Source organism: Corylus avellana, chromosome 3 (genome assembly GCF_965113065.1).
Source record: "Corylus avellana chromosome 3, dhCorAvel1.hap1.2, whole genome shotgun sequence".
NCBI classification, from domain to species: domain Eukaryota; kingdom Viridiplantae; phylum Streptophyta; class Magnoliopsida; order Fagales; family Betulaceae; genus Corylus; species Corylus avellana.
This window is the reverse complement of record NC_142492.1, coordinates 687,404-715,237: the sequence shown is the minus strand read 5'-3', so window position 1 is coordinate 715,237 and position 27,834 is coordinate 687,404. Positions and strand designations below refer to the sequence as shown.

The 27,834-nt window shown below is 36.3% G+C and overlaps 4 protein-coding genes and 1 pseudogene across 6 annotated transcripts; 4 read left to right on the top strand and 1 right to left on the bottom strand.

The window, feature by feature from the left end:
* The first annotated feature begins 1,174 nt into the window (after positions 1-1,174).
* Positions 1,175-3,213, top strand: LOC132175055 (protein phosphatase 1 regulatory inhibitor subunit PPP1R8 homolog). The gene is made up of 2 exons (XM_059586862.2): positions 1,175-1,788; positions 2,082-3,213. The coding sequence occupies exons 1-2, from the start codon at positions 1,337-1,339 to the stop codon at positions 2,896-2,898; spliced, it is 1,269 nt and encodes a 422-aa protein (XP_059442845.1). The 5' UTR covers positions 1,175-1,336; the 3' UTR covers positions 2,899-3,213.
* A 4,459-nt stretch (positions 3,214-7,672) lies between these two features.
* LOC132175053 (uncharacterized) lies at positions 7,673-11,086 on the top strand. 2 transcript variants are annotated; one of them, XM_088514795.1, is made up of 7 exons: positions 7,673-7,852; positions 8,301-8,340; positions 8,468-8,495; positions 8,604-8,678; positions 9,614-9,837; positions 10,558-10,627; positions 10,728-11,086. In XM_088514795.1, exons 4-7 carry the CDS (start codon positions 8,633-8,635, stop codon positions 10,925-10,927), a joined length of 540 nt encoding a protein of 179 aa, XP_088370921.1. In that variant the 5' UTR covers positions 7,673-7,852; positions 8,301-8,340; positions 8,468-8,495; positions 8,604-8,632; the 3' UTR covers positions 10,928-11,086. The 2 variants fall into 2 exon arrangements, with proteins under 2 accessions (XP_088370921.1, XP_059442844.1); XM_059586861.2 differs by lacking the exons at positions 8,301-8,340; positions 8,468-8,495.
* A 1,888-nt stretch (positions 11,087-12,974) lies between these two features.
* LOC132174611 (aspartyl protease family protein 1-like) lies at positions 12,975-16,439 on the top strand. 2 transcript variants are annotated; one of them, XM_088514747.1, is made up of 10 exons: positions 12,975-13,291; positions 13,738-13,847; positions 14,432-14,708; positions 14,796-15,026; positions 15,147-15,282; positions 15,397-15,470; positions 15,565-15,661; positions 15,755-15,815; positions 16,061-16,132; positions 16,240-16,439. In XM_088514747.1, exons 1-10 carry the CDS (start codon positions 12,975-12,977, stop codon positions 16,437-16,439), a joined length of 1,575 nt encoding a protein of 524 aa, XP_088370873.1. The 2 variants fall into 2 exon arrangements, with proteins under 2 accessions (XP_088370873.1, XP_059442227.2); XM_059586244.2 differs by having other exon boundaries at positions 13,738-13,873; positions 14,470-14,708.
* Positions 16,440-17,880: 1,441 nt separating this feature from the next.
* Positions 17,881-19,325, top strand: LOC132174613 (AAA-ATPase At2g18193 pseudogene; annotated as a pseudogene).
* Positions 19,326-19,911: 586 nt separating this feature from the next.
* LOC132174927 (WW domain-containing protein) lies at positions 19,912-26,797 on the bottom strand. Its single transcript, XM_059586680.2, has 10 exons — positions 26,610-26,797; positions 25,932-26,024; positions 25,264-25,382; positions 23,862-24,604; positions 22,282-23,669; positions 21,510-21,589; positions 21,316-21,408; positions 21,163-21,236; positions 20,742-20,874; positions 19,912-20,237 (listed from the first exon to the last, which is right to left on the bottom strand). Exons 1-10 carry the CDS (start codon positions 26,692-26,694, stop codon positions 20,154-20,156), a joined length of 2,892 nt encoding a protein of 963 aa, XP_059442663.2. The 5' UTR covers positions 26,695-26,797; the 3' UTR covers positions 19,912-20,153.
* Positions 26,798-27,834: the final 1,037 nt, after the last annotated feature.

The window sequence follows — 27,834 nt, the reverse complement described above, 5'->3', positions numbered from 1 at the left end:
TTTAGATAAACAATCACATTTTTATATTTTAGCTATAAACCTTTTCAAAGTATTTACATCACACTCTTTATTATAACTATTTTCACTACTTCATTTAAATATCATTTTTTAAAGGTTTCTATATTTTTTTATAGGAAGGAGAGTAAATGTTGTTAAAGATTAAAAAATGTTTTGTTTTGTTTTTACATTTGGTGAGGATGTATTGAGAAGAGAAAGTTAAGAATTGACGGTTTAATGGTATTCTATATTATGTATAAGAAAATGGATAAAAACTTCTTACAAATTAGGTTGTAAGAGAAGAGAAGATAAAAACTTCTTACAATTCCTCAACAAAATCATGCTCCATATTTTCTAGGCATAAAACAAGAGAAGATTACAATTTAATAAAAAACTTTATTGAAAGTACTATAATTTTTATTTATTTCTTACAAATTTACGTGACAATTCACGAATTGTCATGCCAACTACATTAAATTTACTTACTAAATTTTGTTGCTTAAGTTTTTGTCTTTATGTGCCATGTGTTACTCATGTTGACTCGTACGTGAGTTTCCAAAAAGGTTGTAGTATACCTGCCCTAGGCATTTTCCTTACGGCAGACAACTACGGTCCCTCTATTTTTAAAACGACATACAGTTTAGGCGCAAATTGAGACCATATTACGAAACGGCTTCCCCCGAAACGGTTCGGCTATATTGGAATTTGGAGCTAGAAACTAGAAAGGACTTCATCAATTATAAGATTCCAAAACCCTTCTCTCTTTCTCTCTCTCTCTCTCTCTCTGTCAGAAACCCTGTTAAAGGTAAAATCTCTCTCTCACGAAAATTGATTTTAGCAATTTTTAATTTAATTAGTTATAGTTTTAATAATTGTCCACTATATATGGCCAATCCAATTCACTGTTTGGTTGCTGAGAAACTGAAGGAAAACAAAAAGGAGTGCTAATATTTGAGGTGATGCATTTGTGATTTTTTGATAAACAACATTAAGCTTGCAGCTAAAATGCTACTCCAATCTTATAGACGGGTTAAAGTTTCTTACTCAATTAATGCAGGGGTTAATTTTCCTTCTTGAGTCAATTTCTTTCCTATCGAGGAGGACTTGTATTTGAGAAGTGTCTGGAATTTGAAGAAAATGGTACCTTTTTTTGGGGTGGGGGGGGGGGGGGGGGGGGGAATTTTTAACTAGTTTGTATTAGATGATAAATAGTTTGTTTTAGATATTTGAAGAGGATTAGTAGGGAGTCTGTGGTAGTCAAAGCAAATGGTACATTTTCGTGTGGGTTTTATTGTATTTGTATGAGTTTTTGAATAGGGTGTTGGAGAAAGGGGGGAAAATGTATGGAAGAGCAGGGCTTGAAAGATTTAGAAAAGCTCAGACATTGGAGCCGTTCTCAGTTGCTTCTAAATCATCACACAAGCAAACAACAGAACCTTTGGTTTCGTCCATCCACCCCCAACCTTCTCATCAGGAAACCCCATTCAAAAACCGGCTCCATGATCCTCAAAAACCCGTTGGACCTGAAGTCACGGTGCCAGCGGTGCCAGGGCTACAAGTGACTCAGGTCGGAGGGAGTCTCTCAACTTGGCAGCCTCCTGATTGGGCAATAGAGCCTCGGCCTGGTGTGTATTATCTTGAGGTGTTGAAGGATGGAGAGGTCATTGGTCAGATTAATCTGGATAAGCGAAGGCACATCTTTGGGAGACAGTTTCCAATGTGTGATTTTGTGCTTGATCATCCATCTATATCACGCCAGCATGCAGCTGTTGTTCCTCACAAGAATGGAAGGTTAGATGTATTTCCTTCACATATTTCGTTACATTTACTTTGAGGATCATGATGACCATGTTAAAATTATGCTTGAAGCGTATTCTATTTGAATGAGGTGTGCATGTGGAATTGTCAGCAATGATGTCCATGTTGGTCATATATGATACACCTGGCAGTGTCTCTCTTTTCATTTCATGTTCTCTTTCTATGTATGTGATGCGTGTTTGTGTGTGTGTCCTTATAGTTTCCAAATTTGGGCTGTTTTTGTTCAAGTTTGCAGGCATTTACAGGACTTTATATCTTGCCTGCAGCATATTTGTGATTGATTTAGGGTCTGTTCATGGTACGTTTGTTGCAAATGAACGCCTGACAAAGGATAATCCTGTTGAGATTGAACCGGGTCAGTCTTTGCGGTTTGCTGCATCAACAAGAACTTATATACTGAGAAAGAATATCAAAGCTCTTTTTCCTCCTCCTCTGCAACCTGCAGAGATCAATCTACCTCCTCCTGATCCATCTAATGAAGAAGCTGTTTTGGCTTATAATACAGCTCTCAATAGGTATGGTCTGGCCAAGCAAGAATTATCAGCCAAATCTAGTGGGAATTTGGAAAGCTCATTTGATAGGAATGATGACAGGCAGGGATCCAGACCTGCCAAAAAGACTAGGAAACTAAGGGTTACTTTCAGAGATCAAGTTGGAGGAGAGTTGTCTGAAGTGATTGGCGTTTCAGATGGTGCACATGTTGAAACCGAACCTGGTCCAGGTGGTGTAAAAGAAGGAAGCCTTGTTGGTAAGTATGAATCACTTGTAGAGATTACTGTTATTCCAAAGGGGAAGGAACAGGGCTCATCAAGGGAAAAAAGCATCACCCAGAAAGGTGTTACTGATAGATTACAAGAAGTTTTGAACAAGGTCAAATCAACTCCAAAAAGTAATGCAATTTATGATGATCTTTACGGAGAATCGTTTTCAGGTAAAGTGGGTTCATCCTGGGCTTATGCTTCTGTTCCTCCTGGTGATGGACAACGTTCTTCAACAAAAGATGGAGAATTTTCTCGTGACTCAACTGGGAGATCTAGTACAGGACATGATGATGATGATGATAATGATCTGTTTGGCGATTAATCAAGGTGCAAAGGTCCTGAAGAGGTTGACTATTTTTTGGAGGCGTGTGGTTAAGTGATATAGTTTCAGTATTATCAGTTTAGGGGCATTTGTGAAGTTATATTCCTTCTGCATGTGAAATATCTCCTCGCTACATTTTGCCACAGGGTTTGAAGCCCTTGTTCAGTACCTTGAAAGGATAAAACAGATTTTATGAAGAAAGGCTTTAGTTCTAGTTGCCCTTTTGTGTAGCTGGTAATTGTTCATAGACTTGGTTACTTATCAAAAAAAAAATTGTTCATAGACTTGGTTGAATGTACGTAACTAGTTCTTCCATTTGATTTTGTCCCATCACGTTCTATTGGAAATATTTACTCTTACTCTCCAGCCTCCACCTTTTTTTGGTAAGGTTCACTTCAGAAATTTATTTTTTTATTATTTTTATTTTTATTTTTGTTAAAAAAAAAAAAAAAAAAAAAAAAAAACTCAACACAGTTATTTTGAGAAAACACAACTAGGTGTAGAGCTTACTTCTTACTTCTATATAGAGCGGTTGTGTGACCATACTCGGTGGAAGAGAGGGGTTGACTGCACGATCACCCTGTTCTGGTAGGGGTGGCTGTGCGACCACCCTGGACTTCTTGTGATGGTCACACAATTATCCCTATTCTCCATTAGACATGGTTCTCTAATTTTATTTTTATTTTTATTTTTTAAAAAAACAATTTTTAAGTAATAATTTAGCTCTTATATTTAAAAATTTAAGCATCCTTTTTTTTTTTTCCCTCAAAATATATCCCTATAAGGTGAGAAAAGTTTTCTAAAAATACTTTGTGTTTTAAATTGTTTGTCAATAATTTTAAAGAAAATAAAATTTTGATTTTGAAAACAGAAAAATATTTTCAAAGTCGTTATCAAACTAGGCCCAACTATTTTTAGCATCATAACATAGCAAATAGAAGGATTTATTTATAGCCAATTTCAAAGCAGAACATATTCTATTTACACAACGGGATCCATCATATTATTGACACCAAGAACAAAAGGATTGTATTGTGTAACCGACTGCTATTTTTTTTTTTTTAAAAAAAAAAAAACAAAAATAAAAATTGCTAGTATGCTCACAAATTCGACATGATCATACGTTAAATAAAGTCTCCAAATACAAATACACAAAGTTTTCTTTCTTAGTCTATGAGATATGTCATTAGAGAATGTGATTTTTACTTGCTTTATAGAATTGATGTTTGTTGTTTGTAAGAAAGAAAAAAATTTCAATTTCATTGATAATAAGGTCTACGAGTCCTGAAGGAAACAAGATCCTCTCCATTTACTTAAAATGGAGAGGAACCATTTCATGATGCATATTAGATTTCACAGCATCTAACGGTATATATGTTGTCTACGTTGTCACGTCATTTTAATTCTTTAAATGATGTGACACCATGTATACGGTTAGATACTCGAAAATCTAATCCAAGTCATGAAATATCCCATCCCTATTTCAAGGCCTCAACAAATGAGTGTATTGGGCCAAATCATCAGCAAGGTACAATAGAAAGATAGTATAGGAAAACATGGTGGCTATTAACAGACATTTTTTGTTTTTCTCCGTTGAAGAATGGAAATTAGTGGCTACAAATTGTTGATTAGGTGTCACCACAAATTAGCCAAACAGAATATAAGTGTTGCCAGATTTGGGTACATATTTCTTCCTTAGAACTCCTCAATTCCTCCCCTTATGAGAGAGAGAGAAGTCAATTCTTCATTGTGAGAGAAGGAGAAGAAAATCAATTTTCCTTCTCACCCTGAAAGCAATTCGTATCAGCCAGGGAGAGTTGTTATTTTCAGGTAAATTAGTTATTCTCAACATTCACAATGTCCAATACTCCTAACCTTGAATTCTTTCGATTTATTTATTTTATTTCTTTAATTATTATTATTATTATTATTTTTTAAGTTTTACTTTAAATGAATAAAGCTCACCCAGATCGTAGCCAATTTAGAGGCAATTGAGAGAGGATTCCAATGAAATCCACGTGTCCAAACAAGTTTTAAGCAGTTTAAACATCTCTTTCATGCGAGGGTCGAATAAGTTGCAATTCAACCAATGAATTGTTGCGATATAAATTCTTTGGTGTTATCTTTGAATAGATTAGTATTGCTGAAATTACATTTCTTTGTTTTCTAATCAAAAGAAGATTAATGTGGGTTAATGTCTTAATCATGCTGCAATGATCACCTCCCATTACCGATCCTCATTGGGTTTCAATTATTTGATACATTCCCTTTTAATTTATGTCTATCTACATTGAGTACGTTGTATCGGGTTTATTGTTGGGTTGCTTAATCATTTTTTCAGTGTTTTGTTTAGTTTTTGTCCCCTCCCATGTTCCTTGTCATATCTCATAAAAGAAAAAAGAAAAAAATCCCCATTAGGTACTTTTTGAAGACTATTTAAGTGTTTATCTCAATGCTTTTGCTGGTTAAAAATGCCAATATTGGGCTCAATTAGAACAGAAACCTTATACTTAATTCCCTTCTCATTCACCAAATCAATCAAATTATGCTTTGTTGTTCCTTCGAATACTTAAAATTATTAAGGACATATGTTGAAGAATACGTGTTTTTCACATACATTTTTTAAGAATTGCCTATTTTAAAGACATATGCATATAAGGATTACGTGCTCTAAGAACATATATCTGTTTAATCAACTGAGTTGGAGAAATTGATCATTGTGCTACTATAGAAAACCACATTTGACCCACATGTAACAACTTACGACGTAAATGTTGATTTGATTGGTGATGTCTTGCATTTTTCTCAAGGTTGCAACAGAGTAATATCAATATGGAAGAAGTGGAGCAAAAGCCCCCAAAGATTAACTTAAAGCCGGTGAACCCCAAGATAAACATACCAGAAATTAATCTGGATGATCTCAAGAAGCACCCCCATTTACTTGTGTCACCGTCGTTAAAAGAGACCAAAGCCAAACAAAGTGCAAGGTGGAAGAATTGTCTTTGCTCACCCACTACACATGTTGGGTCCTTCCGGTGTCGGCACCACCGGAATTCTAGCCTGCACCGTGGAGGTTCCGTCGGCTCCAAGCTCTCCGAGTTGGCTCATAAATCGGGGGCCGTCAGTGGCTCACTACAAGCACAGTAGCTTTCTATATGTCATGGGGTACCAAAAGTGGCATACTGTATGGTTTTATATTCATAATTCTCCTACTTTCCTGCACATTTCATTCAATTTGGTTTACTCTATATATATATATTTGAGCTAAGCACCTAAGTTCTTTCATCTCAGTCAAATGCTGACTTGTATCCTGTAAGATAATCACATTGCATATTTGAGTATGAAATGAAATTGTGCCTTGCTATTGTTATTATGGTAATGCTATATTATCTACCTAGCATTTGCACTTTCATGGCCAAAAGATAAAAGAAGGCAAACAAACTTTGATCATTTGCCAAATCTAACAAAAAAAAGGTCACAACTTCGTTTAAAGAATGGCACTGAAACTGTCAATTGGCGAGTTGTTCAACAAGTAAACTTGTTTTCTACCATCCTCTCTCTTTTGTTTGCGTCTTGGAGGCTAGATCTACCGCGCATCATCCACCATCTCCTCCGTCACCCACACGCCTTTCCATCATCGTTGTAGGCTTTGTTCCATCCACTCTCTGTGTGCAACCCACGTTACCATGGCGTGCTTGAGCTACACACAAACATTTTTTGTTTCTTACAACAAATCTTTGGCTCCTCTCCACCTTCTCCTCCAAATATCCATAATCGATGCCCCTCTTTTGCCTACGGAGATTTTTAGATCCATACACGATGTTTACTATGCGTCCAATGTTGCTCACCTCCCTTGACAGACATCATAACGATGTTCTTCTATGGTGACTCTCATCCAATTATTATCAATGTTATCCATTTTATTGTGGCTGTTGGTAGTTGTAGGCGTTTCTTCAGGCAACTCGTCCATTAGACTGCCTTAAAAATTACCGAATTTGATAGCCCTTTTCTTGGACTATATGCCAAAAACTATTGGGTCAAGCCATTTATTTGACCAATTTTCAGATGTTAAATTTTATTTTGCACTGTGATATTTGCATTAGAGTCTATGTTGGGGTGCCACCCCATACTTTTGCACTATCTTTTATTTTATTAATATAACGCTTCAAAAAAAAAAAAAAAAAAAAAAGAAGAGAGAAGAAAAATGTCATTCTACATCAAAGCCATGACAAGTGAGCATAAGACAAGGCACTTGACATATATATTGGACAAATGAAAGTTTAACATGATATGAGAGCAGTTAAGGATGAAACTAGGGAGTCGGGGAACATGGTCATCTGACTCATCTTTGATTTTGTCTTTGAGAGAGATTATGCTTATGGTCAGATTTAAGTTCAAGTGTTCCATAAAAAAGAGAGAAAAAGTGAAATTAAATATGGACTTGAGCCATATTTAATTTTTTTTTAGAGTACCTGAGCCAAATCTCTTTGATAGCAATGATCTTAAATTTGAATTTTATGTCCGCAATTTACCTCTTATTTCAATTATATATTTAATATTATATGGCTGATCGTACGGTTATTCTTACCTACTAAGAAAGAGTGAAAAAAAAAAGAAAAAAAAAAAGAAGCATGGATCGTCCCCATTGTTTTTGGGCTTTAATGTTGATCGGGCCAGGACCGACCCAGATACCATACTTTCAGTCCATAGTTCAGCCCAATTAGTATATAGAAGATAAAAGTAAATAAATAAGACTAATCACTCATGACCGCCTTGTATTTCTCATTCCTTGTTTGGTTGCTCAGAAACGCTGAGAAAGAAGAGAGAGAAACGAACCCGGAACTTCGAGTCTTAGATTCTTCTTCAAATTCTTTCTTGTTTCCCATCATTTCGGACCCCAAGAGGAAAACTCACCTCCCAATTTGCGTATAGTTGGAGTATTTGGTTTCTTGAGGTGAGCTAGTTTTCAATCAATTCGCAATTCTACGTAAAATTTCTCCTGTTTCTCCTGGGTTTTCTCGTCAATCAAACGCAACATGAACATTTTTTTTTTTTTTGAAGTTTTAGATGCGTATTAGAACATCATTACCTTAATTCACAATTTGTAAGCTATTTATTTGGTAATGTAATAGAGTGTTTCGTTATCAGAAAGTTAAATATTTTTATTGTTTAATGTTTCCTGATTGTGAAAATGGGTGATCAATGTTGAGCTAATGTACTGGGTAATTTGTGTTACAGATTTTCTGTATAGCGTTCTTATAGATTTTAGTTGGATTCTACAATGCCATGACACTGGTTATCTCAATAAAATTTTTGATAAATTTGGAAGCTTTTGATGAGATTATTCGTGTATAAGAGCATAAGACTAAAACTTGTCCTATTTATTCATGACTCTGCTGCAGCATGACGATTGCTCCCAATTTTTTGGATGCCTAGTTATCGGTAATATGAGTTTTATAGCAATGTTATTTTTCATATCACAAGCAATTTTAGGAAGTATAAAATTGTATGTGAATGTTATCTGTCTTTAATTGTGGACTAATATCTACAATGTTATCTGACTCTGTAGTGCGAATCTAAAGAGTAACCAATTTAAGGTTTATCGCCAGTTTTTTTTTTTTTTTTCAAAGTTAATTTCATCAGCCTTTTAACTCTTAATTGTTATCAGATGCATTTTGCTCTAACACAAACGGCTATTTGTTCAGGTTGTTGCTCCACAAACATCAAGTTGCCAATGTTGACTGCAAATATTGTGGCCACCTCACCTCAATTTCAACTGGGTATATATCATTACGTCCTTCCTGTAATTTACCAGAAAATTATATTGAGTTAATATGTGTTCTTTGTTGTCTAAAGCTGCAAAATAGGACTTTTTCTTTGACCTAAATTAGAGGATACAACAAATGACTGGGAAATCTGAGTTAGATTGTTCTTCCAGTAGATCAACGCCAAAAACTTTGTAAACTACCTCTACAGTCTGTACAATGTGCACATCTGGGCATGGGTATGGATGTAGGTTGTGTGTATAATAATCTTGTTGTGCGATTTGGTATGGTCAGCTGTGAATTTATGGGGCTATATTTTTGGTGATGCAGCGAAGTTCTTTGACCCATACACATTCACTCAAATGTAATCATTGATCACAGAAAGCTTGAGAGAAACTTGATTCTTTTATTCTTTTTTCCTTTTTTTTTTTTTTTTTTTTTCAGTTTGAAAGTTACTACTGCTGTAAGTTCTTGCCGGGTTATTATATTGTGCCAATGCTTTTGTTGTTCTTCTCTTCTGTAGGAGATCTTATATTATGCCACAACTACTTGAACACAAGCCATTTAACAATTTGTTGTGTAAATATGACATGGCAACTTGAAGCTGCAATAATCTTGGTTCCTTTTTAGCTTTACCCAGTGATTGAATCACATATGTATATTTAAATCCAACCAACCCAAAGGATTAGTTTGATCAAAGTCTCAATTGGACAAAATTAACTTGCATCTGTTTCATCTCTGTCATCATTCCTTTTGGTGTCAGTATTTGGAGGATAAGATTTGTTGGTCTTATTATTATTATTATTATTATTTTGAATAAAGATCTTCTCCTTGTCCTACTATTTCACAAGTCTATTCTTTGGAATTTATTTTTTTGGGTAATTTTTAAGAGAGCTTTTAGGTTTTGATTTTTTAATAACGCTACTCACCAGTTGTATTTTTGTATACAGTGAAAATTGAGGGTCAATGCAAGGCGCATTCTAAGCTTACTGGATCTAATCCAGTGAAGTCTTTCATTCCATTTCAAAGGCTCGATGGAAAATTGCAAACACTAAAGGTTGCTCCACCTAGACCACTGGGGCTTGGAGCCCAGTTTTTGCCTTTTGATAAAAGAAGACCTATCATGCATTCTACTCGAACCCAGTCTGCTTCTGTCATATGTCATTCCACTTTGGTAAGTTTATTCTTGCATATCTCCCATTACTTGTCATGTATACTTTTCTTGTGTCATATTGTGATGGGTTTACTCCTTCAATATCAATTATATGTTCAACCTAAAATCCTACAGATTACACATCTGTTAGAATGTGAAAATAGGGAGTAGTGGAAGTCTTATTTGATTCATTGTTACCTTCATATCAAGATTCATATCAACATACATTGGGGACAGTATTACCTGTTACATGAGGTGGTAGCCCCTTATAGCACTTTTGCGGCAAGCATAAGTTTCAGAGCTTTCGAGGGATGGTTATGTGAGTGATTTTTTTTTTCTTATATCTAATCCACTTAATAGTTGTCTTAGAATCAGTTAATGATCAGCTGATTTAGGAATTTCTCAGAATGCATGTATATCTAGTTGGCTTTCATTTTGGTTGAGCATATCTGTGATATTAGCATTATGCTGCTGCAACGATTCCTTGCGATTTAGTTATGTCACGCATCACTCTTTAATGAATAACATAGACCAGCAGTTCGAAAATCCTTATAAATGTAAATCAAATAACGAATGAACCTATGATAGATGCCCATGCTAAACACACATGGACATTTCCTTTTATGTTCTCCTCATAGATGTTTGGAAATGAAAGTTAATAAAACGTGGGATTTTAAGCCCTGTTGATATTGCTCTGTTTGTTATTTTTTTTTAAACCTTTATCTTTGGTTTCTTGTGCAGAATGCAAGATGTGGTGCAGAGCAAACCCAAACTGTTACACGCGAGGCTCCAACAATTACTCACCTTCCTGGTAATAGCTATATTGTGGATCATTGGTTCTGCTTCAGAATTTATTTAGTCTTCTGAATTTCTTCCAAGTGTTGTTTCAAATGGCATATAATGGTTTTCAGGCAAGGAAAAGTCACCACAACTCGATGACGGAGGGTCTGGATTCCCACCCCGTGATGATGGTGATGGTGGCGGGGGAGGCGGCGGAGGTGGAGGCAATTGGTCTGGTGGATTCTTCTTTTTCGGCTTTCTCGCTTTTCTGGGCTTCTTAAAGGATAAGGAAAGCGAGGGGCCTTATCGTGATAACAGCAGGAGAAGATGATGGAAGGATTTTTGGGGGTACTTCATATTGTAGTTCTAAGTTTTTTGCTTTGTATTCTTTCTTTACAACGTTGCTCGCATAAAAGTTGATGGGCTTGAGTTTAAAACATGCCTTGCCTACTATGAGTTTAAAATATTGATTGCATGTCTATTAATGATCTATCTGTGTTTGGGGTGGTAGACTGTGGAACTAGCATTATAAAATATAACCTTTGTTTATTTATTATAATTATAATAAATATATTATTATGTATTAAAATATATTGTCATGATTAGTAGTTTTATTATTCTTTAATATTTATTAACATTTATAACATCATTTATTTTTTTTATTAATATAAATAATTATTATTGTTATAATGAGGGAGCTCAACATAGGCAGCAAAGAAATGATGCAAAGTCCTCTTCTTAAGCATGTCTATTAAATGTGCCGGATGGCAAATTTTATTTATTGAAATTGTTAAAAAAATATTTTCTATTGAGTATTGACTATGTCTTTTTAAATATCATAAATCATGGACTTTCGCTTGATTCGCTCCCTTCAATTTCATTTTAGTAGCCTTTTGGGCTGCCGCAAGTCTTCCATTTGTCCAGGTTTCAGCCTGGGTAAACTATCAAGATTCAAAACGTTGAATGTTTTTTATTGGAGAAACTTCACTAAGGATTCTCAAATTTCTACCCGTTTTGAAATACTCCTCCTGAACTTCAAAATCTCTCAATTTAGTCCCCTGAACTTTCAATTGCTCTCAATTTGGACCCTTCCGTTAATTTTAGCCGTTAAAAATTCAAAAAAAGACTAAAATATCCCTGATTTTTGTTTTTTTTAAAATAAAAAAAAATGTTTTAGAAGTTGGAATTTTATACAAAAGTCAGAGGTATAAACATCATTTGACGTTTAAAATCTGACGGAGGGGTCCAAATTGAAAGCAATTGAAAGTTCAGGGGACTAAATTGAGAGACTTTGAAATTTATGAGGGGTATTTCAAAATGGGTGGAAGTTTGGGAATCCTTAGTGAAGTTTCCCCTTTTTTATTTAAAGAAACACCCAGGAATACGAGTGCATAATTTAATTTTCTTTATTCTTACATTTGCACAATTTCGGCCATAGTGAGTAGTAACCGATGCTGGCCAAAGTCACTATTGTTCAAGTCTCGGCCATAGTAGCTGATGCCGACCATAGCTATTGAAATCTAAGTTCTGGTTATAGGAACCATTAAAGATCATAGTAGTTAGGGCCAAAATCAAATAATTGTCTCGGTTTCAAAAAATGTCACAAATAGTACCTATCGTCAAGCGAAATACAAATCTGTTACTTTCATCCAAGTTTTATCTAATTTTTTAATGAAACTCCACCACTTAAAAACATGACACATGTTCCTTACACTACATATTGTGACGTCCCACATCGCCTGAGTATGGAGATGAGGATGTGCTTAAATGTATACTACACATTTAATGACAACAACGCGTTTTGAAGTCGTGATGGTCAAGATCCTATCAGAACTCCGCAGTTAAGTGTGCTTCTGCGATAACAGTACTAGGATGGGTAACTTCCTAGGAAGTCTGGTTTGGGGGAGCCAAAAGCAAACAATATTGTGTGTCATTGGGGTGGGGTATTACACATATTTAAGCAAACTCAGCATATCACATGTGGTACCTATGTTTTTAGTGCCACGTGGATTGCAAAAAAAAAATAAAAAATTAGCAACTCCAATTTTTTTAAAAAAAAATTGACCAAATCGATTCAAACCCCTTTTTATCCCCAAATTGATTGAACCCAAGTTATGAGTTGAGTAAATAAATATTTAATTGAGTAAGAGAAAGGAAATTGATCAGTAATAATTTTTAAAGAATTTTTAAGTAAACCATAATATAAAAAAATAAAAATAAAAATAAAAAACCCGCGCGTGGGGCTTATTAGACTATGTGATACGTTTCGAAACCACGAATCGAAAGAAAGGGCGGTAAGAAGGCGCCAACTTCCTGTCTCTCCTATATATAAACTACTCTCTCTGCTCTACAACAACGGTCGCCTTCTATTCTGAGCTATGGCCTGGCCTCCTAGCATTCCTTTTGCATACCATTCCTTTATACTATTCGTTTTGTTGTTGAGTTTCGGTTCCCGGAGCTGTTACGGGTTCGGGTCGCAGTTCGGCTTTGACTTCCACCACCGGTACTCGGACCCGGTCAAGGGAATTCTGGGTGACGAGGGGCTCCCGGAGAAAGGGAGCGTAGAGTACTACGTCGCTATGGCACACCGAGACCGCATAATTCAGGGCCGCCACCTCGCCGTCAGCAATGATCAGTCGTCGCCGTTCACTTTCTCCGGTGGAAACGAAACCTATCGCATCGCCTATTTGGGATAGTAAGCCCGTACCTGAGTTCTTTGTTCTTTTTTCTTTTTTGGGCAGTTTTTTTTTTTTTTTTTGAATTTTTAGTGGGTTTTTTAAGATTTGGATGATGAGTACTGTTTGGTTGCTGAGAAACTGGAGGAAAAGAAAAGGAGATGAGAGTTTTTCTGTTTAGATACTCAAATCACGCGCTTTTGGACCTGTTTCTTTTGTGGTCTTTTTTAGCGGATTAAGTCTTGCAGGCCTTAATATCCCTCAATTTACAACCAAACGTATAATTCTCTGGCGTTTCTTTCATATTTATTATTGAATGGAAAATATAAGCTCAGAGCATGTCCCTCAATGAATTTTTTTTGGATTTTCCCTCAATTTTCTTGTTTAACAAACAGGAGATGAAGGTTTTATTATTGAGTTCTTCTTCTACTAAGTACTATTTCTTCTTATTTTCTTGGTGTTTCAGTTTGCATTATGCCTATGTTTCAGTGGGGACGCCAAGTTTATCATTTTTGGTGGCATTGGACACAGGCAGTGATTTGTTCTGGCTACCGTGTGATTGTAAGACTAAGGGAGGTGGTTGCATGGATAGCATTGGAGGGGTATGTTATTAACATTGGATTTTTTTTTTTTTTTTTTTTTTCTAATATTAACATTGGATTTTAATATCTGTTTATTTATTTATCTTGGTCTTTAAATTAACCACGCCCTTGCTTAAACTGCTATTCAGAATTATGTGTGATTTTGTGATATTAATATACTATTGTTTGACTCTGATGTGTCTCTAATCTCGTCAACATGCTTAAAAACTGTCATCTAGACCCTCAATTAATTTGTTGGATCTATCATTATCAAGCATCTTTGTAGAATGAGAGTTTGTAGATGGAGGGGCCGGAATGAGGTGATTGGCAGTGTCACCAGGGGCGGAACTAGCAATCATAGTTTGGGGGGTAAAAGTATAAAATAAAAAAAATAAAAAAAATTGGGGGACATACCCAAGCCCTCATGTAGGCCCGCCCTGAGTGTCACATCGGCAAATTAAAGTTCACTATAATCTTATATTTGATCTATAAAATCGTTATTTTTAGGCTGGACTTATGTTTTCCATGTATTTAGTTGTTTTATATATGGATTGGTGGTGAAAGAAACTTTAGCTAAAGTAGTCCTGAATTACTTACTTAATCCTTTTGTCCGGCAGGTATTACTCAACATCTACAGCCCTAATAGTTCATCAACAAGTGAAATATTTTCCTGCAACAGCAGCTTATGCACACAAAGCCAAATTAGTCAATGCAGCAATTCGGGAAGCAGTCATTGTACTTATACAATTAGGTATCTTTCAGATAACACTTCAACTACTGGGATCTTGGTGGAGGATGTTTTGTACTTAACTACAGATGATGATCATCTAAGGGGTGTCACTCCGATTACTTTTGGGTAGGCTATCTATCTTTCATTGCGTTGCCCTTGTGATCAGATTTGTTCAGCAAATTATTGTGATCAAACCATGTTACTCTGTTGCAGTTGTGGTCAAAGCCAGACTGGTGTATTTTCAGATGGTTTAGTACCAAACGGTCTATTTGGGCTTGGTATGGAAGATGTATCTGTTCCTAGCACCTTAGCAAGAAATGGGCTAGTTTCGAATTCTTTTTCCATGTGTTTTAGACCTGATGGGTTGGGGAGAATCACTTTTGGAAATAATGGCAGCTCATTCCAAAAAGAAACACCATTCATTGTTAACATTGGGCAATTACAGTAAGTTTGAAAATGCTGATGGGAAAGTTTTGTTTAGTTTGGCAACAAAAAGACTTATATTTGACCGAAATCCCACGCTACTTGTACTGATTTTTCCCTTTGGAACTTGTTTATCATCAGTCCAACTTATAACGTCAGCATCACTCAAATAGCTGTGGGGAGAAATTTTTCTGAGCTGGGGCTTAGTGTAGTCTTTGACTCTGGTACATCGTTTACATACCTAACCGACCCAGCTTATACTTTTATTTCTGAGAGTGTAAGTGCTTTAAATAACATGTTTCATTCATGATATCATTAATTAATTGGGAATTTCATTTAAAAAGAAAAAGAAAAAAGCATATGAATATCTATGATCTATGTTATTGTGCAGTTCAATTCCCAGGTCCAAAACAAGCGGTATCCATCTGACATCCAAATCCCCTTTGAATACTGTTATGAATTAAGGTTATAAACTTATAGTCTATATCTATTCCTATTTTGTATTAGTTTTTTCCCCTTCCAACTCTGGGGTATTTATTGACTTCCACTTTATTTACAGTCCAAATCAAGTCTATGAAGTTCCTAGTGTGAATCTGACAATGAAAGGTGGAGACCAATATTTTGTCACTAATCCAACAAATGTGGTCGACACTGAGGTGTGATCTGGTCTCAGGACTTGATCTAGCGCTTTAATTTTCCTGTTCCTGCTTGAGTTAAAGCTAAAAGTTGACGTTGTGTATTGTCTTCAGGCAGGAAATGGTGTGTATTGTCTGGGTCTTCTCAAAAGTGAATATATAAGCATCATTGGGCGTGAGTATCTCTCTTTATCTGTAACTTTGCTTATTTGCTGAGAAAGAACAACCATTTGCATGCTCATTTTAAAACCTTTTTGCATTCATTCCTCCTTACAAGTACTGTAAATGAGGAATGAATGCAAAAAGGTTTTGAATTTCAATGTGAATTTTTTTGGCTCCATATATATATATATATATATTTATATATCACTGAAACCCATTATGTATCCTTACATGATGAATTTATTTATTTTGATCCAGAAAACTTCATGGATGGTTATAGCATAGTTTTTGATCGTGAGAGGATGGTATTGGGTTGGAAGGACTCTAACTGTGAGTGCAGTTTCATCTTGTATTTCTTTGAAGATTGAATTTCAGTGTGAAATTATTTCTTCTCATGGTAATTTATTTAATGAGACTTGGTGCATGTTCATATAAAGGTTATGACGATGAGAATTCCACCACTGTAGCTGTCAGCCCATCACACTCACCTGCTGCTTCCCCTGCTGTTGCAGCCAATCCTGAAGCCAATCCTAGTATACCTGTGGCACCGGCACCTCTATCGGGCCATTCACCCAAGTTGCAGTCTCTTACCTACGCACTCACAATGCTTCTTGTTTCGTTTTTTGTCATTGTTTGATCATTCTGTTAAGAATCCTCTATTTTCTATTATTAAATAATTAGTCCTTTTCTTACTAGGTTAGGATTTCTTTTCCTACCCGGATTAAGGTTATTAACCCTATTCCTATTAAGATTAGGTTTATTTTCTACTCTATAAAAAGCAATGTTAGTGCCTTTAGGTCAATCATCCAATAACAATTTCAATCAATTGCTATAAGCAAGACCTCCTCGAGTAGGTCATATCTTTCTTTGTTTTTCTTTGATTTTCGTTGATAAGAACTACGATTCTTACCACATTCCTTCTTATTTGGAAAAATTACACAAATACCCTCTTGAATTTTCACGTGTTTTGAAAAAACTTCTTAAAGTTTAAAAACTCTCAATTATATTTCACCATTCGAACTTTTAATCTGATGCAATCTACCTCTTCTGTTAAGGTTTGGTGTTAAACATGCATTAAAGTAAATGAAATGACCTTTATACCCCTGAAACTTTTATAAAATTTCAAATTTACCATTAATTTCACATTAAAAAAAAAGAAAAAAAAGTTGAGTGTATTTTGATATTTTCCATAGCCTTCGTTAGGATTTAATATCGAATCCTAACAGATAGGGTAAATTACATAAAATTAAAAATTCGAAGAGGTGAGAAATTAAAAGTTTTTAAACTTTGGAAGAGTCTTCTCAAAACGTATAAAAATTCATGGGGGCCTTGATAAAGTTAACCATTTTTATTTTATTAGGGCTTTTTCAACCCGTATACCTATGATGGTCTTTTTCTTATTTTGCAAGTGCTCGTCATTTAGTCCATACGAGCAAAAATCTGCATCAAATCAATATTTTTCATTGGCCATGTATCTTCAAATTCACTAAATAAACTTTCGGCCCCCTTTAATTTCATTTTAGTAGCCTTTTGGCCCACTGCAGGCTTACAATTTGTTCATCTTTCAGCTTGGGTAAAGTACCCAAACATATCGGATGTTTTCCAAGAAACGCCCAAGAATATGAATGTACATTATTTACATATATTAATAAAGAAAAATAAATTTCATTTACATATACAAAATTGTTCTATCTATCTATATTCGATACGTACTTTTCTATAATAATAATAATAATAATCAAGTGAATGAGGATTAATTTGTTTGATCCTTATGAATTCACTAGAGACAAACGAAATGTTGAGGTGATCAATCCAAATTTTGCATGAATCACATCAATTGCATGAAGTTGATTTCAATTTTGCATGACTCACATAAATTGCATGAATTGAAGTTCATTAATCATGTAAATACGCTTTCATCTTAGTATATATATATATATATATATAGCACTGCTTCTTCTTGGAGTTCCAGTTGAATACAAGAACCAAAACTGCCTTCTTTCAACAACAAAAGCCAATAATTAATTGTTAGAATATTACCCATATTGTTCTAAAAACAGAAACACCCATCATTCATCATGATATCTGGTCTGAAGAACACAACATCATCATGGTTCGAAGCCTATGCAGCCTTCTCCACATGCATCATGATCTTACAAACCGCCACCGATCAACTTCTACCGCTGCGTATTCGATCGTTTATCTTCTCAATATTCAAGCGCTTCTTCGGTTCTGATGATCAATATGACACGCTCACCATCGACAACCGCTGGGAGAGCCATTGTAACGAACTCTATGAAGCTGCCAAACAACACCTGTCTTCCAGGATTACTCATGCAAACAAGAATCTTAGAGTGGGAGTAGGGTGGGTCGACTATGAAATAGTAGTGGCCGTCCAAGAAGGAGAAGCTGTTGAGGATGTCTTTGACAACATCAAGATTACCTGGAGATTTTGCATTGAGGAAGATGCTTTTCGACCATCTCATAATAAGCGTATGTATGTGCTAAGTTTCTCTGAAAATGATAGGGAGAAAGTCATGGGTTCTTATTTGCCTCATGTCTTACGCACATACATGGCCATCCAAAAGGAAAAGACGGAAATGGAGATCCACACATGGGATCGGGATGATAGATCATGGGAACCATCCCCATTAGATCACCCATCCACATTCGACACACTTGCCATTGAACCCGAGTTAAAGAAGGGTATTGTCGATGACCTTGATCGATTCCTGACGAGTGAGGACTTCTACAAGAAGGTTGGAAAGCGTTGGAAGCGCGGTTATTTATTGTATGGCCCTCCTGGAACTGGAAAATCCAGTCTGATTGCGGCTATTGCAAATTACTCCAAGTATGATGTCTACAATTTGGAGCTCTCCGCTTTTTCCTCCGATGATGAACTGATGATAGCGTTGCTTCATTCGCCCGGTCGTTCCCTAATTGTGGTTGAGGACATAGATTGCAATAAAGCCGTCCATGATCGATCAAAAGAAGTTGGCGTAGATCCCAACTTCTCTAAGGTTAGTAAGCACGTCCAGAAAACAAACATCCTAAGATCTCTATTGTGTTGTGTTGTGTTGTGTGGTGTGGTTGGAGCTAATGTTGCATTATTTTCCCAATTGATCCATATTGGTTTGTGCTGTTTTTGCAGGTCACACTTTCAGGTCTACTAAATGCCATGGATGGTTTGTGGTCAAGTAATGGGGATGAACGAATCATAGTGTTTACTACAAATCACAAAGAACGACTAGATCCAGCATTGTTACGTCCTGGTCGGATGGACATGCACATTCACTTATCCTTCTGCACCGTTAATGGGTTCCGAATCTTAGCCTCCAATTATCTGGATGTCCAAAGCCACCCACTTTTTGAACAAGTTGACCTCTTGCTAGAGAAATTAGAAGTAACTCCGGCAGAAGTGGCAGAAGAATTACTTAAAAGCGATGATGCTGATGTTGCTCTTGGAGGATTTATTGAGTTCCTTAAGCAAAAAGAAATTGAAGGAGGTAGATCAAAACATTGACCACAATCGAATTGGTATGAGTAGTAATTTTATTATTGTTTAGTATTTACTTTTAACATTAAATATTAAATATTTATTGCATGAAAGTGCTCTTTTTACCACTCTTGATCTGAAAGAAAAAAAGAGTGAAAAATCTCCTAAACATTAAAAAACTAAAAAATGGGTAAACTCCCCAACAATATATCCAAAACGAAACAACAGTGCAAAGTTACAAACAAACAGTAAGAAATGAGACAAACAAGTGTCTCAGTCCTCTTAATAGGGCCGCATATAGCAAATAACAGAAGCAAAAGGAAAACATATTAAGACAAACCTACCCTTGAACTGCTAAAAACCCCTCTCTATTGATCAAAGAATATAATCTTACATATCATTTTTTTTATTATTATTAAAACATCTATTAACCGTGCGACCCATCGGATGCCAAATTTTATTATTGGAATTATCAAAAGATAATTAATTTTAATGGCTATGTTTCTTCAAATATCAAATTCGGACCCTTTAATTAGGGTGCCTGAATTGCACTGAAATTCAGATAGACTAGAGTGCGGGAGGATGCGAAACTCACCTCCACAAAGGAGACCAATAAACAAAGACTACTGTGTACTTTATGCTTTCATAGAATGGGCTAAGAAATTGATTCCTAATCAGACCTTTAAAGATATACAAGGGTAAAAACTATAATCAATGAAAAATTACAACCAGTAATTCAATAAGTAAATGAATTTCTGAACTACGTTAATCAAAATTTTAATGAAGGCTCGTTTCGTTGGACCGGTCCATGCTGTCTTCGACATCTCAAAATTGCCATAAAATTATAATAGCTGCTCATTTCGTTGGCCTGGTCCAAGATGTCTCGGACGTGGCAGAATTTCCGTAATAGACCTGCTTCGAGGATTCATCCCAATAAGCCTGAAAGGGAAAGACGGAAAAAGGAAATCAAGCAAAATCATTTTTTGCGTGTATTCTGCATAAATAGAGGGTTAAAATCTAGCATCTAAGGAAAGGCTTGGAAAAAGATTAATGCTACTATCCACACCCATTTTACACCGGTTAATATAGCGTGTTTTAAATAGTTTTTTTCTTTTTTTTGTAACTTACATGGAGAGCCACTTAAAATAAGTTGCCAAACAGAATTCAAACATTCAATGAATTTGGTGATAACCATAATTTGCCATTCCCTGACCAAGACTTCCTCCTAATGATTCTTGGTAAAGGTGTAAGTTCCATAATTTGCCATTCTCTTGGTTGCACTTCCACGCTGGTAAGGGGAAGGCTTGAACATACTTGTTTATCACTCCACCTTAAGGTGTGTAGTAACCTTGGGATTCGTAGCAATTTAGAAAACTGATTTCATTACTCTCAGAATAAAGAATCAATTTGCATATAACATATGAACACAACTATCATATATACCTGCCATCCTGATAGAAGATCTCTTGAGAGTTCTATCAAATCAGGCTGCTGGTTTCCATCACTATGTGCCTCTGGAGGAGTCTTTGCAGCTTCATTGGCTAATTTAGCTCTCCTGCGCTTAACCCGCTCACGCCTATATAAAAAGCGAATACCACAACACATGAAAGTCAAAGTAAGATAAAATCAATAATAAATTAGATGTGCATGCATCTCTGCGTAGAGAGTGTCCAAACTCAAAATCCAAAGTGGATGGAAAAAAATTTTGATAGCCATGGAAAGGCAAAAAAGGCAAATAATAGAGGTAGAATATTCATGAAATTCAATTGAACTAACAAAGTAATAATATTATCTCCGGTGTTGCACATTCACCTAACAATTTCATGAAATGGAAGATTGTAAAAATGGATTTTAGGACCCATACCAATCCCCGCCTAGAGGCTGAAAATTAGCATTGTCTTTGGCCTCTCCACTGGCAATTTGCCGTGCACGCCATTCCTGCAATCAGAGGAACAAGTAAAGAACAAGTAACAGCAAAAATTACAGTAATTCATTGATATATGTTCCATGTGCAGACCTCTATTTCCCTTTGTCGCTTCCTCTCTAAGATCTCATAAGCATCTTCAGGTTCTTTCTCATCTTCTAGCAACTCCTCTTTCGCTGCCTTCCACTGATATAATAAATAAATCAATGATAAAGGGTCCAAAAAAAGTAGAGAAAAAGGGAGAGCAGGGGGGAAGCACTTGTACTGATGCAGCTTCTTAAACATACCTTATCCACCAAACTGGAGACTTTTTTATTAGACCTCAAGGATGGGGCAACTGCAGTTGTACGTTTTTTACTGCGCAAAACTGATAAAGAGAAAAATAAGTCCGAGTAATTTTATAGATGCATATTGAACCACACAAAGACGTGTTTAGCATGCAGTTACTTCACATCAAGAAAGGCACCGAGTAACTAAAAGAACTTGCTACCACAGACAGGGAGAGGGTGGGATAAGTGAGAAAAACTGAAATTAAGGTTAAAAACTTTTCATCAATGCAACATACATGGGATGTGTGTGGTCCAACAGAAAACTTCAAATATGGCATGACTTACTCCCAAAAACTAGTAGAAAAAGATAATTTCACAAGTAAATAAACACAAGGTATTAAAGCTATATATTCCACATCCAGGCCATGGCCTTGGATACCTGCCAGTACACCATCAACATAGATACAGCATCCATCAATAGTCTCGGTAGAAACATCACTAACTCGCAAAAAGAATTGAAATGATACAATCCAATGAGAGTTCCTTACAAATACTAAATCTCCCCTAAACCAGTAATCATACTTTATCATGAATATAGTGAATTAATAGATTCCTGTCTCCCTAAATTCTTTCCATTTGAGAACCACATAGGTATCCAAGCAAATTGCAGTTATAAATGTATGGTAATCAGCCAGGGCCTTATACAACAGCCCTAAGCTTACAACCAAGTTTGAGGCAAGATCTCATGAAAAGCAGGACACGTAATGACCTAGGAACTCAATAAACTTACCCTTGGATTGAACCTTGGTACCCATTGATGTGGCAGCAACAGCTGCAGCAGCAACAGGATCAGTTGGTGGCACAGAAAAACTCTCTTTCCCTGATATGGTTGCAGGAGCTTGAATAGAAGCTGAGGTAGAAGGAACCTCTACAGATGCCTTCTCACCCCCAACAGCAGAAATATTGACATTCACATTTAGTGATGAATTATGGCCCACTCCCACAAAGGGGTCGACAGATGCAGCGTGTTCAGCAGGAAGGCTGTCATAGCTAACAGAAGCCGACTCACTCAGAAACCCAGAAGACTCGACACCACTAACCACAGGTACAGAGGGGATTGTTCCAGCTTGAAGCTCATAATAAGCAACAGGCTGAATAGGGTTAACTATGACAGTGGCAGTCTGAGTATATGTATTAGGATCAGTGCCATAATAAATTGGTGCATGGGGCACAGCAAATTGAGATCCTTCAGCATGTCCATACAAATTACTGCTTGGGACTTGAGCAACTGAAGGTACATGATATTCAAAACTAGAATCCGGATATGATAAATTATATTGCCCAGTGTAAGAAAGAGGTTGCTCTGTCTCTGTGTAGGAAGGAGGAGGATATGAGGGTTCAGGCGGTTCATCAGGTGGGGGAGGAGGAATATGTTCATTATCAGGCGGGGGTGGGGGAATCCATTCCTCGTCTGGAGGAGGGGGCACAGTAAACCCATCCTCTGACACCAAAGACGGATAATCTGTAGGTAGATTCGGCTGAATTGGATGCTCTAATGGAGGAAAATCACTAGGGTTCAATGCAACCAATGTACTTGTGTCGCCTGAAGAAGTTGTATCTTCAACTTCCATGTCCACGTCCATGTCAACATCTTCTGCAGCATTAAACTTATGCTCATGAGTTGATTCATCACCCAATTCAGCCCCACTGACTTGTTCACCAATTCCAGCACCACTTCTTAAAACTCTAGTAGGTGAACTTAATGAAGAACCATGTTCAGCATTTACAAGAGGTTCCTTGTTGTGTGAAACTTTCTGGACTACCGTTGATGTGTAAACATAAGTAGGAACATCAAGATTTTCAGAAGTAGAAAGAACACCTTTAGTTTCTGTTCCATTTGCTTCAGGCTCATGGCCCATGCTTTCCTGCAATTTGCCCTTTCCACTGAAGGCAGAAACATTAGTTGCCTCAACTTCATCTATATGTGCAGATTTAGCAATCTTGGAAACTTCATCATTAATCACACTTTCAAGCCGTTTCAGCTGCTTTTCAGAATGTACCCAAAAAGGAAGCAAAGATGTGCCATAGGATGAAAGTGACTTTAAATCAGAAAGTCTAATCTCGATTTCCAAAATATACTTTGAGATCGTGTCATGACCTTGTAGGTGATTGTCAGACCTGAAACACACACACTTCAGTTATTAGAAGGGAAAAAATATATATATATATATATATATATATAGGAATTTTATAGGAATTTTAGAATCTTCTCTCTTTTTTAGAAAAAAATAAAAATTTCTGACTATCTAATAATTAGAAGTAAATGCTAAGAGCAAATAAAGGAGAAAAGCAAAAGCACGGATGCCTTACCCATTAAGTGACTTCAGTCTCTGTAACAAACACTCACTCTGTTGCACAAGATGAGAAGAAAGAGCAACCCCGGAGTCATGTCCTTCAGTAGCTACCATATCATGCATATGCTTCTCAGAACCAGCTCTTAATTCTCTTGAGTTGACATCAGTGCCCCAATTTGAATCTTTCCAAGCCTCATTCTTGTATGCTTCACTGCAATCATCCATCTGGTACCCATGTCCATAAACTTCTATTCCCTGAGGAATCATATTGGCACCCATGGTCCCTTCAAGTGGGTGAGCAGCTGAAGAACCACCTAATATTGCACCTGAAATGATGCTGGGCTCATCCATACCCACAGGAGCAATCTCTGTTTTTTCAATAACAGTAGGGATTGTCTGACCATTGGTTAATCCAGTTGCCTGAACTAAAACATCAGGTTCTTCCCATGAAGTCTCCCCAGTTTCAATATTCCAGTAATAATAACGGTTACTCTCCTCATGCATTACTATCTTCCAGCCTAAAGTAACATCACCAATAACTTGTACATCAGATGTTACAGAAATGGAGTTTTGTTCTGTCAAATCCACTTCCTTTTGTAAATCACCCGATATGGTAGGAGCACTGTCTTTTTCATCACTTCCCTCCAGATTCTGGGAAACATCAGGTGGAATACACTCCTGCTCCCTTTCCTGTTCAGAAAGGTCTTCACCAACATTGACCTCCAGATCTTTATAATCTTCATCAGGCAAATGCTTAACCTGATAAAAAGAAGCACACACTTCTTAGCATTCCAAGTAAAATAAATTACAATGACAGCATGGGATTTGTTCTTTAAACAAAACACATAAATCTAGTGCATAGCTTCTCTTAAATTAAGAGATTCAACTCATTAATTAATGGATATACTAAGCTTCTCTAAAACAGATTTAAGAAATGGATATACTAAGACTCTCATAAGTGCTTCAATTGATACATGTGATCACATGAACATAATCTCCAATAATCATGATGCTAATCGGATTTTCACATATGGCAAAACTTCATGGCAATTAAGCAGTGGATAATCTTCAATAATCACAATTTATAATAGAGATTAGCAACGCTTTTTAAACAGATTATATCAATGAATATACTAAGACTCTCATAAGTGCTACAATTGGTACATGTGATCACATGACCATAATCTCCAATAATCAGGACGCTAATAGGACTTTCACATATGGAAAAACTTCATATGTGTGTTTTGTGTGTGTGTGTGTGTGTAAAGCATATTAGAATATTAAATGAGTAAAGCCTAATAAGCAGTTATGTTCAAAGCGAGCATGCTAAAAGGCTTGCCCTTGACTCATGGGAAGAACCAAACAGTAGATCCCTCACAGCCTGAGTGAAAAAAGGTAGAAAAGAGTCCATTAATTACCTCATCCTTAGGTGAGGAACTTTCCAGAGTGGCATGATTATGTTCTTTATTTGATTCCTCGTCCAATTCATCATCACTATACTGCCCAAGCAATAGCAGAGGATTCTGTGGTTGCTGACCTGAAGACAAAATATTAGCATGTCAGATACAACCAATATCATTAATTATCTAATTATTATAACCAATATATCTGAATCCAAACAAACATATTCCCAGGAAATTCAAGTAATATTGAAGTGATTGCTGTCAATATCAGAAAAACAAAAGGTTGTGTAAAAAATGCAATAAATCGAAATTCAACATGAGCAGCTATCGTCACAGCCACCTGTTACACATTGGATAAAACTGTCAGTGGTACGTAAAGCAAATAAAGCCAGAAACATACGAACCGATAGAAAAAAAATTCTGTCGAAACCTCCAAAATGCTTTGATGCTGCCAAAAAGGGCATAATCGATTAGGAGTCATTCATAATATCACTGTGGCCGGGCCCAACCTGATCTGAGATGAATGCTCCCAAGACCACAGCCACCCTACAGTCTGAAAACAATTTCTTGGGCCAAACAACATAACAAGTCTTGTACATATAGTTCCATATTTCCACCAAAACAATGTTGAGCACTCAATTCCTTTCTACATAGTCCTTTTGAAGAAAACCGACGGAACCCACCTGAAGAAGTTGGTGAATTGGGTAACCCATCACGATTGTTCGTATCTTTATCACCTCCGTCTTCATCATGTTCAGTGGATCCACCCAAATCTCCTAAGGAAGTCCACAAAGATTGCAAAAAATTATAACCACAATCTACTTTAACTGGACACAAACCAGTGATTTCCCACAAGTACGAAAGCATACAAATCATCAAGCTGACAAGAACCGATATTTAATACAACAACTCCACATCATAACCAACCACAATTATCAATTGTTAATCAAGTTCACAACACTAGTCTGATGCATAGTTATTTCAACACCTATTCATATCTAGCTCTTATCAGTCTTCAATTCGCTTATAGGTAATATATCAAACTTACAACTGAACCAAAGATTTTCCGCAAGGAATCTGATCAATTGCTAATAAATGAAGCCCTATTTTCCTGAAAACCCCAATGATAGCCCCACACACACACAAAAAAAAAAAGGTGCTTCCTCACTCAGCTAAATAAAAAACTAGCTCTTCATCGAAGAAAAACTCCAAACCCTAAAACAAGAAAGCAAACAGATATAAGCTTCACAATAAACATACACGAATTTGAACAGAAAAACAAAACCACAAACACTGAAAATCCAAACAAATCCTAAAAAACTAAAAGATGAATAGCATCATAAATGTATGTGTGTATATACCAGAGGGTTCCGCGAAGAGATCGAGCTTGACACGGCGACCGGCGTTGCTCTGAGCGGCGAGGCGGCGCTCTTTTCTCTTCCCCATCCAATTTCACCGATTTCGGCTGTGTTTGAGAGCGCGATTCCGATACGATAACGATGATTTCGTTTCGACGTTTCGTTCTCTGATTTCGAACCTCCAGAAATTATATTCCGCGGCGCACGTTTAGGATTTGGGCCAAACGCTTGCCGTCTCATTAGGCCCACAAAGCTCCACACTGTGTGGGGCCCTTGGTCTGTCGCTTGGGCCTTGTTAGCTTGCCCTTGAAATTGGATTTGACCACGGGCTGGACTTAGGTCTTATATCTCCTAATAATGCTAGGTACCATCTTTTCATCCACTTAAAACTGATCTAACTTTTAACGGTAATGATAAAGGGCACGCTGGCGAACATAAATAGTTCATGCACGCCAGCTAAAATTTTTTTTTTTTATGCACGCCAGCGTGCCTAAATCATTACCCAACTTTTAAAATTACAATTTGATCAAAATTCAAGTATGATTCATCTAAAATTTAATAGTGATTTTAAAAGCTACATCAGTTTCAAGAGAATTTTAGGAAAATAAAAAGATGATATCTAGCATTACTCTATGTCTCCAATTTTTGGAAATGCTCAATTTAAAGTTTTCAATTTCTCTAACTCAATTTAATTTATTAAGCGGAGATTTATTTTTAATTTTAGATAAGATAAGTCTCTCATTGTTCTTAAAATTTAAAACGTTTTAGATTTTATCTTCTAAATACCTAGCAGCATACACAGATAAATACAATAAAATAAAATTTTGACAATGAAATATATTCTCTCAAATTCACTTTAAAACGGAAATGATCACATTTCCTAACTGGTTATGTCAAATTTACTGAAGCCACTAACCATGGCGAAATTTTTTAGCTCTCAACCTCTCAGGCTTGCACACATGGGTCCTGACGGAGATATAATTTTAGTTATAAGGGAACTTAAATCTTAGATTTTAAGAGAACTTAAACTTTTTTAACTTTTAAAGAAACTTAAAACTCTTTTTCAAATACAAAGTTTGAGATTAATTTTGTAATTTTCTCTTTATTAATTCATCAGAGAATGCTAGGTATTCTCCTGGTGTTCTTCCCGTGTCCTCCTGACACCAAGCATTTTTCTAATTCATCACCCTTTAAATATTGAACTAAACGAGTACATGAATCAAAATAG

Excerpts from the sequence above, each read along its gene's own strand:
- LOC132175055 (XM_059586862.2), top strand. The coding sequence starts at position 1,337 with ATGTATGGAAGAGCAGGGCTTGAAAGATTTAGAAAAGCTCAGACATTG. Across the intron at positions 1,789-2,081 it reads GTTCCTCACAAGAATGGAAG|CATATTTGTGATTGATTTAG; the intron begins GTTAGATGTATT and ends TCTTGCCTGCAG.
- LOC132175053 (XM_059586861.2), top strand. The coding sequence starts at position 8,633 with ATGTTGACTGCAAATATTGTGGCCACCTCACCTCAATTTCAACTGG. Across the intron at positions 9,838-10,557 it reads TCATATGTCATTCCACTTTG|AATGCAAGATGTGGTGCAGA; the intron begins GTAAGTTTATTC and ends TTTCTTGTGCAG. Across the intron at positions 10,628-10,727 it reads AACAATTACTCACCTTCCTG|GCAAGGAAAAGTCACCACAA; the intron begins GTAATAGCTATA and ends AATGGTTTTCAG.
- LOC132174611 (XM_088514747.1), top strand. The coding sequence starts at position 12,975 with ATGGCCTGGCCTCCTAGCATTCCTTTTGCATACCATTCCTTTATACTA. Across the intron at positions 15,816-16,060 it reads ATATATAAGCATCATTGGGC|AAAACTTCATGGATGGTTAT; the intron begins GTGAGTATCTCT and ends ATTTTGATCCAG. Across the intron at positions 16,133-16,239 it reads GGGTTGGAAGGACTCTAACT|GTTATGACGATGAGAATTCC; the intron begins GTGAGTGCAGTT and ends GTTCATATAAAG.
- LOC132174927 (XM_059586680.2), bottom strand. The coding sequence starts at position 26,694 with ATGGGGAAGAGAAAAGAGCGCCGCCTCGCCGCTCAGAGCAACGCCGGT. Across the intron at positions 25,383-25,931 it reads CAATTCACCAACTTCTTCAG|GTCAGCAACCACAGAATCCT; the intron begins GTGGGTTCCGTC and ends TTTTGTCTTCAG. Across the intron at positions 24,605-25,263 it reads GTTCCTCACCTAAGGATGAG|GTTAAGCATTTGCCTGATGA; the intron begins GTAATTAATGGA and ends TCTTTTTATCAG.